The sequence below is a fragment of the Thermobia domestica genome, chromosome 11 (genome assembly GCF_964235325.1).
Source record: "Thermobia domestica chromosome 11, izTheDome1.hap1.1, whole genome shotgun sequence".
Lineage (NCBI taxonomy): Eukaryota > Metazoa > Arthropoda > Insecta > Zygentoma > Lepismatidae > Thermobia > Thermobia domestica.
Genome location: NC_137464.1, coordinates 10,397,112 through 10,411,188, shown reverse-complemented (window position 1 = coordinate 10,411,188; position 14,077 = coordinate 10,397,112). Strand labels below are relative to the sequence as shown.

At 37.9% G+C, this 14,077-nt stretch overlaps 1 protein-coding gene across 2 annotated transcripts in view; it reads left to right on the top strand.

The window, feature by feature from the left end:
- Positions 1-14,077, top strand: part of LOC145663873 (uncharacterized) — a 141,119-nt gene that overhangs the window by 47,973 nt on the left and 79,069 nt on the right. The window contains exon 1 of one of the 2 annotated variants that reach the window (XM_081730009.1): positions 2,598-3,180. The exons of the other annotated variant lie outside the window; for it this stretch is intronic. Within the exon in view, the coding sequence (XP_081586135.1) occupies positions 3,129-3,180 (52 nt within the window). The 5' untranslated portion in view covers positions 2,598-3,128. Of the gene's footprint in view, positions 1-2,597; positions 3,181-14,077 lie in introns of those variants that run through there. 2 annotated transcript variants of the gene reach the window in all.

Here is a 14,077-nt window from a genome sequence, read left to right as displayed (position 1 = left end):
CCGTACGTCCCTGAATATTATATTTTTATGTTTAGGGAACATAGTATCTTAATGTTCAAGTGGTCACCTCTGGTGCTCTGGGTCCCTGGCTCGAGTGGTGGACAGCATGGTGTTCGTGAGTTTTCTCGAATTCTCCCTTCACCTTCCACAGTATCATTCCACCAATTCTTTCTTAATCATCCAAATTCATTAATAACCTGTAGTGTTCTCCACGAGACGAGACGATGCAGGATTTTCTTGACGAGACACGAGACAAAATATATTTCTTACAATACAAACATACAGGGTATCCGCAAAGTCCCTTTACCCCTTGATACGTGGACATGTTGCAAAATTGGTTTGTTCCTCTCTTGGAGGGTCACGGAATCAAAGAGACATGTTGGTTTCAGCATGATGGGGCACCTACTCATTATGCCCTCGCAGTACGCGAATATTTTACGAAAGTCTTTGCTGGGCGTTGGATTGATCTAAGTAGTTCGGATCTACCACCACATGCTATGGGTGTTCATAAGAGGGCATCATTGCACAAAACCGTTATGATACCACTGACGAACAGACAGAAGCTATGAAACATGCTTTCACTCAAGTTACACCTGCAATACTCCGCAAAATGTCGTACAGAATCTGGCGGCATATTATCCTTTGTCATGAGAATAATGGTCGACAGACTGACCCTTTGGACACCTCATGTTTTCTATCTCAATAAAGCATTGTTGTTCATGTCATTCAGGTCTTTTCATGTAGCCATTTACGTACGTTTACTGGTTTATGTTACTTATTTTCAGGGCAACGGCACTTTGTAGCCACCCTGTATATATACATTTCGAGATTCTCGGGATGTATAGACAGCACTTTGTGGCATCTTTTTCGAGACGAGGCAGGTCAAAATCTCGTCTCGTATGCAACACTAATCGTGCGATTTCTTTAGCCTACAGGGCATAATCGTAGGGCGTCAAATCAGATTTCTTTTCTTTTCTTTCTTTCTTTCTTTCTTTCTTTCTTTCTTTCTTTCTTTACTTTTCTTTTCTTTTCTTTTTTGCATTTGTAACACGTATGATGAATAGAATGAGAAAACAACACCATCCCGCGGCGCACTTATGTGCGGAGTCCACCAGGTTCGGACCTCTCCCCCCTAAAACTTACCCTATTACCGTAGTTTAATATGCCACTAGGACCTTAAGGCTGATACCCTTGTGATAGGCAACCTGTAGAGGAGCTACGTATAGTGGGTTGATGGACATTTCAGGCGCTTTGCTTTAATCTGAATGACAAAACCTATTGCAAGCTGGCAACTTCGAAGGCTTGTGGACCCACAATGAGACGTACTCTGATATAGAATTATAAGAAAAAATATTTGCATTTGGTATCATCTATCACTTATCCAAGTTTCCTACAAACTCACCCCAAACATTCTATATATTAAAATACTACATTTATATGTCTGTCTATAGCAATTCACTCTCTTTGAGAGTCTTCCTGTTTTTTACTTGTATTGTAAAGGGACTTGCACAGATATAGCGAGAAGTGGGAAAAAGATTCACGCTTATATTAGAACTGTGCGCTGTGTAAATAGCAAAGGTTCAGCAAGTAATAAGAAAAAAGTCTAACAGGTCATGAAGTCTCAAATACCTTCAAAATAGTCTATGATGGCCCCTTTTTGTTCCAGTGCCCCCTTCAGGTGCGGCCTTAGGATTTTAATTTCGGGTAGTCCCGCTCCCTCGCTTATGGATATATATACACATTTGATTGATTAATGACAGTAGGAAATTACTTTTACAGTAGTGGTTGATGCTATTTGTTAAATAATTATGTACTATTAATATAAGTAGTGGAAAATATATTTACTCTTTATTGAATCTTTTAGCATTTATATATTTTTCAAAATTTTTGGGTAGGCACGTGCCTACCCGGCCTACCCGCTAAAGCCGTCTTAGGAAGTGAGAACGCCCCTCGGGGGGCTTAACACCCACGTTGAGAACCACTGATGTAGACGAATTATTAGGGCATGACTTTGGTATCGTAGATCCAGGTTCAATTCTAGTGGAAAACAGAATTTTCGTTTTTGACCATCTTCGTGAGCGTGACGCAACCGGAGAACTACTGGAATTAAGAAGTAACGAACTCCTGTCAAGAAATCCATAAATAACGAACGTGGGAATAGATGTGATGAACCGTCATAGGTTTTAATGGAAGGGCACAGTACTCGAATTACACTTGGAGAAGAATCTTGGACTTGCAGCGATATTATAAGAGAGTTAGCACCGTTGTTCTATGAAGTGCTACCAGGGAAAGTACACAACTTCCTTCTCTGATCTCCTCCCCTCCTCCACGTCTGTACATATTTCGATTCTTTTCTCCCCCTCATCTTTGAAGACCTTTGGGTTATGTCGGTTTGTTTACTCCCCAAAAGAAAGCAGGGGTCACTACGATCGACCCCTCTTCGCTCTAGAGTCTGTGACTGAGGGGGAAATCACAACCTGAAACGTGCTGCCAGAGACAATCTGGTATTTAAAAAGAAAGAAAAAAAAAATCTCGATTGGATCGCAACTACAAATGCCTGACTCTGAGTGTACAAAGTTCCCCATCTATGCCTCCTCTTTCCCCCTCCCGCCTTTGGCTTCCTACTGCCTGTATCATATGTGTATGTTGGAGTTTTCCCTCTCAGTCAGTCACTGACACATAACACACATTCGTATAACGCTCGTCGTCGGCTGCTGGTAGAGCAGGAAGGAAAGACTGCACACGTTGTACGTAGCATACACGAGGCCAGCTCAAAATAGCGGAAAGTAAATCAAACGCTGTTTAGTCTGAATTGGAGCATCGAAAGTCCATCTATTGAGCTGCAAAACGTGGTTATTTTATAATTTTCAGTTCTGTTACACAAAGAAAGAAAAAGTGAAAAATCTTGGGAGCTGGGTTTTCTTAATATTGTGATGCATTTTCTGTGGTGATTAATTCGTTAATAGGTCTTCAGGAGTGAGTTCTTAGTGGACAAATCGCTTTTGTTTTCTTCTTTGTTGTCACGGATCTGAGGCCAAAGGACCCGAAAAGAAAAACAAAAGTAAAAAACAAAAGTTGTTTCTCTAAAGTGATTGGCGCTTCTGGAATGCCAGAGCGTTACCGGTGCCATGGGATGCGTACAGTCGTACTTCAGAAAAGGTGCTTATGGATATGTGGAAGGTAAACCTCTTTTATTTTTATTTATTTTAATTTATTTAATTTACACATATGCAAATATTATATTCATACTGAAAAAGAATAATAACTTCAATAACAATGGAATGGGAAGTGAAACAAAATGGGATTTAAAGATACCATCTCTGCATTTGTTTGGAAGGAATTACAAAGGTCAAAAAACCTGTCACGATGACCGATCACCGGATTCAAACCAGAGACGGAGCTCTGTCGTGGCTATACGCTAGGATATGTGTCTTCTGTGCGCAATACCACTGGAAGCTCGTATAATTTGGATCCAACATTAAGATATGTTAGTCCATATCAGGCCCGTAGCCAGCCCAAAAATGTAGAGGGCGGAAGGGGGGAGCGACCAACCATATTATAGTTCATTTGCAAGCCTACTTTGAAAGTTTTAGAGAGGCCAGTAAATATTTAGAGGGCCCCGGCCCTCTACACCCTGGGGATACGGGCCTGGTCCATATAGTCTACCATATGAAAGCGCAAGAGCTGATCCGGGTGGGGAGGGGGCGTGTCCTTCCCCAAAGTTTGTTTGATTTCCCCAATATCTGGATATTTTTGGTTGGATCTTTGTGTAGATTTCTGACAACGAAACGTGAACACCTCTCCCTCCCGACGCTACACAAGAACTTGCTTCACTAGCTGCAAAGGCCGTTAAATTCTATTCCAAGCATCGAACACTGGACTTCCGGAGTTGAAACAACAGCACAAAGCACTAGGCCTAGTTTACGATTGCTGGGTATTTTGCAATTATAAGTAAAACAAGAATGGTTCAGTGGTAGAGTGGTAGAGTGAGTTTTGTGCAAAGGGTTACAGGTTCCGCCCCATATCAACTCGTAGTAATCAACTTCTCATCCAGCTATCAGTCGTCCAATTAGCAATTTCATATTATTAATTGATTAATCGGAATTTAGCGCCCCTTAACAGCATTAAGGCTACAGGAAACTGAATCTAAAGTTTAACGTGGAGGCTGAACCACCAGTAATGGCTTTGATGGGTGACCCTGGAGGAAGGGGGGGAGATTTTCCCTCCAGGCTTACAAAATTCTTCCTCGGGTATATCTCCAACCGTGTTCAACCTGAATTACCAGTATTTTGACAGTTCTAAATTCATTCCTCGTATGTTGAAAGTTGTCCCTCTCTTGGGGAGAAATCTTCTAACATAATAACTTTAAGTTACCCACTACCCGGCCTTGTATATACAAAAATATCACCACTACGACTGAACCCGGGACCATGGGGCTTTAACCATTTGGGCATGGAGAGGTAAATTGAACTTCATTTGATTACCATATTTCATTCTTTGATTGCACTGTGCTTTAACCTTCCTTTGCAAAACCAAGAGCGAGCTCTACGATTTGACGTTTGGCTTCGTGTCTCCCCAGATAACTGAAATCAGAATCACAACTCTGAAACATTCGCTCGGGTACCTGTCGCCCTCGGATAATTATTCTATGTCAGTAGCGACGCCAGGTTCTATTTCTTTGGGGCAAGCAGAGGGGCAGGGGAAGTTTTTGGAAAGCAGGCTCTGCCACTGGGAGGACGCTTCCCCTTTGTCCTGTCTGGCATTGTCCCTGTTCTACATAAAAATGTTCGTCGGTTTTCTCGGGTTACTCCCGTTTCCTCCCACATTATCATGCCACCGACTTTTTCATAATCATTCTAACTGACTCTGTGGCTAATGAAATCCGAAGGTTCAATGACGTGTTCACAAAGGCTCTTCATTGACTTCTAGCCTTAGCCAACGGATCCAGTTTCTACATTGTATTCTTATTTCTGTGAGATGCATCTTAACATTGTCCTCTCATCTGCGCCTAGGTCTTCCTAATGGACGTTTTCCGATTGAGCTTCCAATTAAAACTTTGAAAGTGTCCCTACAATCTTCCATTCTCGCTACATGACCTGCCCACCTGGTCTCCTAGATTTGATGACCCTAACAATGTTTGGTAAACGGTATAAATTATGTAGCTTCTCGTTATGAAGTTTCCGCTATTCCCCATTTTCATTCCTATTGGATCCGAATATTCGTCTTATGGTCTTGTTCTCAAATACTTTCAGTCTACGTTCTTCCCTCAGTAAGCGACCATGTTTCGCAACCATACAGAACAACAGGCATGATTATCGTTTTATATATTTTAAGCTTCAAATTCCTCGACAAAAGAATTCGGGACGATAAAAGATTTTGAACTGAATAATAACACGAATTCCTTGTTTTTAGTTGATACTTAGTTTCTTCGTGGATATGATTTTGGTCTGTTAATATTGATCCTAAATTTTTAAGGGGAAATCTGTCAGTATGTGTGAATCACATTATCCTGGAATATTATACAACTGTGGCTGAGAGTTTTGTAATGCTGGTTGTAGAAAGACAGGGGTTCAATGAGAATAATAAGCAGTAAATGTCTGTCAGGCTATTGCAATAGATCCCGCTATTTACAGAATTATTGTGTTATAATGAAGTCCTTGAACAATTGTATAAAAATTAAGGTTTGGAATTTGAGATGGTTGCTGGGCGAACTAAAAGAAATAATGAATTTGTTAAATGTAAAGAAGAGGAAATGTATATCCAGATCTCCTATAGCCTTTGCATTGAAATGTGATATACTTTCAAGATACGATATTTACAATTTAAAAATACAAACAAGTAAAGGGGTGTCAATCTATACGCCAGTGTATTCTGTGTTGTTAGTATATGTTATTCACTTCAGCTGTTCTACTGGAATGGAATGCTTTGCAGAGGAAATTCTTGTCATAGTCCTGACAGTAAATTCTATTCATTTCCTTTGAAACCACTTCCTCCTCACGACTTCTGTGGCTACATACTGTGTGCTCATTTCCGTGTAAGGAGCGATCAAATATTTGATAAAGAAAAAACAAAATCGATTTTTCCAATTAAGAATTATATCTTAGAAAATGCAACTTTAAAGAAATGAGATCTTCGATTTCTTTCGCTAATTATAATGTTTTCCCTTTCATTTGTAAATGATTATATACGTTTATGAAGCACCTACGGAAAAATAACTGATTCTATAGCATTAGGCCTACCAGCGTATAATAAAGCCCAAAGACGACACATTTACCAATTGTTAAATCTCATTCCGCTAAACAGAATGGTATGAATGGCGTTATTATTCCGCTAAGCAGAATGGCGTTAATTCTCAGATGTTGTTTTCCAAGTTTTTTTTTTTTTTATTTGTAAGACTAAAAATGTTGGTTAATTCACAGCTAGGATGGTATCTGTAAATATATATTGTAGAGCACTCACTTCTAGCGTCTGGGTCCTTGGTTCGATCCCAGCTCCCGCCAAGTGGGTTCTGTGGTGGGAAAACGTGTGGGTAGATTTTCTCCCGTTTCCTTTTACTTTCACCATTCCACCATTATTATTCATCTCATCATCACCGCACTAAGAAAAATTCGTTATCCGGACGGCTTTATATTGTATAAATATGCGGAATCCTTATGTTTAATACGGAAATCTGTATATGGAGCTTATGTTATCCATATGCTACACACGTACTGCAGTTTCCCGCTTTTTAGATGTTACATCATGCCACTGCATAATGTGTGATATCTAACAGTCTTCCTTATATTACATACACATATGTATGTTACCTTCGTCAGCTATATGTTATATACGACATCTATATGTAAATTCCTGACCGCCTATATAAAGGTTTTTCTTTCGTGCGGAAAGTACGTTTATTCGGAACACTTATACGGAAAGTACGTTTATTCGGAACACTTATACGGAAAGTACGTTTATTCGGAACACTTATACGGAAAGTACGTTTATTCGGAACACTTATACGGAAAGTACGTTTATTCGGAACACTTATACGGAAAGTACGTTTATTCGGAACACTTATACGGAAAGTACGTTTATTCGGAACACTTATACGGAAAGTACGTTTATTCGGAACACTTATACGGAAAGTACGTTTATTCGGAACACTTATACGGAAAGTACGTTTATTCGGAACACTTATACGAAAAGTACGTATAAAATAAACTTCTTCACCTATATGTTTGCAGTACGTTAAGTCCAAAAATACAGGATTTACACACGTAACCTACGTCACGTTTTTACGTACGCCACGAACATTTTTTTCTCAGTGTAAAGTGAAGTCCGAGTAGGAAAATGTTTGTTCACGAAGTTTCACATCGAGAATGGCCTGAAACAAGGAGATGTGTTGTTGCCGTTATTATTCAACTTTGTTCTGGAGTACGCTATAAGAAAACTCAAAGATAGCAAGCAGGTCTAGAACTGAATGGTATTCAGGAGGTTATGGCGTATGCTGATGTAAATTTAATGGGCATGATAGGATAACAATAGAAAGAAATGCAAAGGTTTTATTAATGCTTGGAGGGACATGGGTCTGGAAGTAAATGCAGAGAAAACTAAGTACATGGAAGTTCGTCGAGGTTGTAATACTATAAATTATAGATACGTCAAAATTTCAAATAATGCTTTCGACAAAGTAGACACTTTCAAATATCTAGGATGAATATTAACAAACAAAAATCATATCCAAAAGTAGGGAACTGATATTATTCAGTTCAAATTCTCCCCCCCCCTCGAATTCTGTCGAATAATTTGAAACTTCAATTATATAAAACGATAATCATGCCTGTTGTTCTGGGTGGTTGCGAAAGATGTCTACTTACTTTTTGGGAAGAACAAAGACTGAAAGTATTTGAGAACAAGATCCTGAGACGAATATTCGAACCCAAGAGAAACGAGAATAGGGACTGGTGGAAACTTCATATCGAGGAACTACATAAGTTATACCATTTACCAAACATTGTTAGGGTCATCAAGTGTAGGATGCTCAGATGGGCAGGTCATGTAACCAAAATGGAAGAAAGTAGAAACGCTTTCAAAGTTTTAACTGAAAATCCAATCCGAAAATGATCATTAGGAAGACCTAGATGCAGATGGGAGAACAATATTAAGATGGATTTCGCAGAAATAAGAATACAAAGTAGAAACTGGATCCAGTTGGCTAAGGACAGAAATCAATGGAGAGCTTTTGTGAACGTGGCATTGGACCCCGGTTCCATAGGCCATAGGGTTAGTTAGTTAGTTAGTTAGTTGAAGGTGAGAAATATCTCCGCATTAAACACGCGAGGGTATGTGCTAATTTATTTATATACTATACACATAAAAAGATACACTGTTGAATGTGAGTTTGTACTTATCATATTTTTATATTTTATTGTTGTTCATCTTCTTTTAATGACTAACAGTGACACACAAACTTCTAACGGTGACTTACATAATTGTGGTAAAAACTTCCATAGACCTTTACAATGTAATAAAATGGACAATACAAAAAAAATCATTACAGGGACGAGTCAGCATAATTGTCTATGCAAAAGAGAGGGGAAAATGGAGAGAATTGAAAATATTTTAAATACCATTTCATCCAGTGAAAACTTAAAAAAAAAAAAAAAAAAAAAACTTTCGAGAAATTGCAACCATGAATGTCTTCCTGAGAACCGTTTCTTTCAGAAAAAAATGTACCGGAGAAGGGGGTACAATTGGTATTCGGAGATATTATTTTCAGACGGTACTATTCTATTTATTATTATATTATAGACGTATTATTTTGGTCTTCTCCGGACAGGCACTCTCAGAGCTCCGGGGTGTTGGGACTGTGTCCCCCAAAAACATGTCTGGAAGAAACATTGTTCCTGAGTGAATACGGCCATAATTTTTAAATTGCTGTTTCAACATTGTAGCAAATTTAGTTTGATTTGAATTTGGAGTTTCGTGTTGCTTTTCTAGCACCGAATCTATGTAAGATGAGGACCGAACCGTAATATGTTCAATGCTTTGTCCCACGGAGAATCGAACCCGGTACCATATACACTAAAACCACATGCGCTACGCTATAGACCAGCTGGAAAGGCTAATGTGGAGAAAGATGTAACAGTATTACATAATCAAAGATTCGGGAAATAACATCCAGTCGTAGCCAGGCACGCAGTCAGAATTTTTTGTTGATAGGGGTCCAATACTACAGCTGGAGTATTGAACCAGTATCATTCTGTTCTCGTAAAGACGATACGTAATTCTTAACTACTGCCAGGGGCGTACCCACGGGAGGGAAGTCCATCGGGTCCGGACCCCCCCAAAACTCCTAATTCAACATACGTTTGTATACTTTCTCAATAAAACTATAATTTTTTAACATACAAATGATTGGTGTAGCACGAAAATTTGATTTTACATTCCACCTGTATTCTTTCTCTTATAAAAACATTCGAGTTCTATCATTTTCAACGAACTTAGAGATTTCTTTACTGAATTCTCTATGTCTGTCTGTGTGTGTGTTATTTGCGATAATTTCGAGTCCTCCAATCGATAGAGCATCAAAAACTGGATTTTTTCGTCACTCTTACCGTTCCCGAAATATTGGCCAAAAAACGGCCGATCTCGGGAGATTTAAGGAGCCATATCTCGGGATCCGTAAATTATAGACAGATGATATTGGTGTTGATCAATACCTAAGAGGATGGTGAACATTTCGTTATCAAATAGTAACCGGTGGCCACCGTTCCCCAGGTATTGGCCAAAAAAGTTCGGATTTCGGGAGATCGAAGAAGATTTCGGGAACCGTAAGTCATGGAGAGATAATTTTCGATTTTTTCAATTTTGAGCCCTCCATTTTGAGCGTGTGTCCTTGTAAAAAAAAACATATTGTAGAACGTTTTAACAGAACTCTTACACAAAATATGTGGAAAAAAATTTAGTATTCAAGGAAATTATAAATGGATAGATATATTACAAGGATTGTTTAATGAGTATAATAATAAAGGGCATAGAACAATTAGCATAAAGCCTGTAGAAGTTAATAAGAAAAAAAATCTTTTTAAATTCGTTTTGGCAATGCTATTGGAGCATTCTAAACTTTTTATTTCCGAAAATATAGCTGAAAGTATTTTTCAATTACTTATCGTCTTTTCGGGAGCAGAATAATACCCGTTTAATACTACATAGACATAGTGACTTGTAGTATTAGAGCCTCCTCCCCAAAGCTTAGACCTCTCCTAACAAAAATATAGATGGAAGTATTTTACAATTACTTATCGTCTTTTCGGCTGCAGAATAATATCCGTTCAATACTACATAGACATAGTGACTTGTAGTATTAGAGCCTCCTCCCCAAAGCTTAGACCTCTCCTAACAAAAATATAGGTGAAAGTATTTTACAATTACTTATCGTCTTTTCGGCTGCAGAATAATACCCGTTTAATACTACATAGACGTAGTGACTTGTAGTATTAGATCCTCCTCCCCAAAGCTTAGACCTCTCCTAACAAAAATATAGATGGAAGTATTTTACAATTACTTATCGTCTTTCCCGGTGCAGAATAATACCCGTTTAATACTACATAGACGTAGTGACTTGTAGTATTAGATCCTCCTCCCCAAAGCTTAGACCTCTCCTAACAAAAATATAGATGGAAGTATTTTACAATTACTTATCGTCTTTTCGGCTGCAGAATAATATCCGTTCAATACTACATAGACATAGTGACTTGTAGTATTAGAGCCTCCTCCCCAAAGCTTAGACCTCTCCTAACAAAAATATAGGTGAAAGTATTTTACAATTACTTATCGTCTTTTCGGCTGCAGAATAATACCCGTTTAATACTACATAGACGTAGTGACTTGTAGTATTAGATCCTCCTCCCCAAAGCTTAGACCTCTCCTAACAAAAATATAGATGGAAGTATTTTACAATTACTTATCGTCTTTCCCGGTGCAGAATAATACCCGTTTAATACTACATAGACGTAGTGACTTGTAGTATTAGATCCTCCTCCCCAAAGCTTAGACCTCTCCTAACAAAAATATAGATGGAAGTATTTTACAATTACTTATCGTCTTTCCCGGTGCAGAATAATACCCGTTCAATACTACATAGACGTAGTGGCTTGTAGTATTAGAGCCCCTTCCTCAAAGCTTAGACCTCTCCTAACAAAAATATAGATGGAAGTATTTTACAATTACTTATCGTCTTTCCCGGTGCAGAATAATACCCGTTTAATACTACATAGACGTAGTGACTTGTAGTATTAGAGCCCCTTCCTCAAAGCTTAGACCTCTCCTAACAAAAATATAGATGGAAGTATTTTACAATTACTTATTGTCTTTCCCGGTGCAGAATAATACCCGTTCAATACTACATAGACATAGTGACTTGTAGTATTAGAGCCTCCTCCCCAAAGCTTAGACCTCTCCTAACAAAAATATAGGTGAAAGTATTTTACAATTACTTATCGTCTTTTCGGCTGCAGAATAATACCCGTTTAATACTACATAGACGTAGTGACTTGTAGTATTAGATCCTCCTCCCCAAAGCTTAGACCTCTCCTAACAAAAATATAGATGGAAGTATTTTACAATTACTTATCGTCTTTCCCGGTGCAGAATAATACCCGTTTAATACTACATAGACGTAGTGACTTGTAGTATTAGATCCTCCTCCCCAAAGCTTAGACCTCTCCTAACAAAAATATAGATGGAAGTATTTTACAATTACTTATTGTCTTTCCCGGTGCAGAATAATACCCGTTCAATACTACATAGACGTAGTGGCTTGTAGTATTAGAGCCCCTTCCTCAAAGCTTAGACCTCTCCTAACAAAAATATAGATGGAAGTATTTTACAATTACTTATCGTCTTTCCCGGTGCAGAATAATACCCGTTTAATACTACATAGACGTAGTGACTTGTAGTATTAGAGCCTCCTCCCCAAAGCTTAGACCTCTCCTAACAAAAATATAGATGGAAGTATTTTACAATTACTTCATTCTGTAAATCCAAAACTGTCACCTTTCACCATCTATCAACGATTAATATATTTTGTTCATCTGTTTAGATAATTTTAAAGAAATGACAGGAACTATGTCAGCAAAGATTTGAAATTTACTTCTAAGGAATTTTATACATTTATTGAGAGTGAAAAAGAACTTCTTAAAGCAATTGCTTGTAGTTGAAGCATAAGTTTAAAGAATAAATTTCATTTTCCAAATCCAAAATTGTCACGTAAAGATCAATATACTTTTGTTCATCTGTTGCGATAATTTTAAACGAGTGACAGTTACTAATAAATACAATAAAATGATCAATGCCGATTTCAGTTTGTCATTTATGGTACAATGTATCGATTAAGCTTATCAGTTAATGTACTAAGGATATGCAGAATACAGCTGCTAATTCTCTTTTGTTCACGATAGTACATTTCCTCCCCATGGATGAGTCCGAATAGAGATACTTCACGCTTAGATCTATATCATAGTGAATTTTGAGAGGGTGTTGGTTTTTTATTTTCCAGAGTTGGCAACCCTAATGTATGTCAACCTACCAAGTTTTTTAAGGGGGGGGGGGGCACGGACCCAGTGAATGCCAGCATGACTGCATGAGTGTACCCCTGGTCGTAGCTACCAATGCGTTAGTAAATCACGATGAAGAAGGATATATTTGAATCTACCTGCAAATAAAACAAATAAATGAAAAAAAATTCTTGCACTGTAGCCGTACGAATCGAAATGAGAGCTAACGAGAAACGAACACGTTTGCTAAGAAATTCATAACATGCTCCAACTGCATAAGAAGGAGAAAAAAAAAAAGAGCTGAGCAGGTGTACACCGTCTCAGTAGGATGTGATTGCGAATACAAAAATGTCATGAGTCCCACCTGACTACCTGCTCCGGTTTCACTAATACACAGATTTCATGCGTTAGTTCCAAGCACGACCATATCTCCCAGTAAGGTGGACTCAGAAATGCAAGTGCAACGGTGCTGCAATTTTTATTTGTCTCTACAATTACGCCTAAAAGGATACTTTGTTAAGACTAATATGTTAGTATTTGATAATATAGATGTCAGCACAGTCTTTTTATACCTTTTTTCTTTTAATCAAGAAAATCGGCAGATTTATAATACTTGCTTTGGTTCTCAACCTTTCTTTTAACTGAGACACACTTTATGAACGTCTAGGACATCGTGACACATTTGTTTGATATTTTTATTACAAATAATAATAATAATAATAATAATAATAATAATAATAATAATAATAATAATAATAATAATAATAATAATAATAATAATAATAATACCTATTATAATAGTGAAACGAATTAGTTTTTATGACTCAATTTAGCACTGACCATTATTGGTACCGCTGGAGGTGTTGACTGGTAATTACAATATGTCTTGATTTTAACTAATTATTATTAAATTCTTCATGATTTTTTTTTCAAATTCTAAAATTTCGCGACACACCTTAGGGAACTGCCTGACACATCAGTATGTCGCGACACATCGGTTGAGTACCACCACTGCTTTACACATTTTATACTGGAATGTAATAAAATAATGACGGGAAACAGTTTCAAAATTTGTCAGTCACAGGGTGTTGTGTTTCAAAACAACACCGACAACGTTTTGGGAGGTGATTCCTGACACTAAGAGAAGACAAGTATAGACCAACCTGGGTACGCAAATGCTTCCTTTTGAAGTTATAGGCTGCCGAAAATATGGAAAAAAAAGAGAACTTTAAAGGTCCATAGCTCCTAAACTATAGGTTCTACCGTAGTCGGATCAAGCCTTCACTTAGGAACTAATATCTGCCTTATCCTAAAATGCATCTTTCAGAATCCTACAGTATTTTCACAACAATTTTTATAGAGGTAGTTTGGTTACGGGCATGTAATTTGAAGTACTCACTAACCACCTACGACTACGGTAGGTCCCATAGTAACGATATGCAACGATAGACCTTTAAAATTCATTTTTTCACATTTTCGGCAGCCTATAACTCCGAAAGCAAGCATTTGAGAACCCAGGTTGGTCTATACTTTTTCTC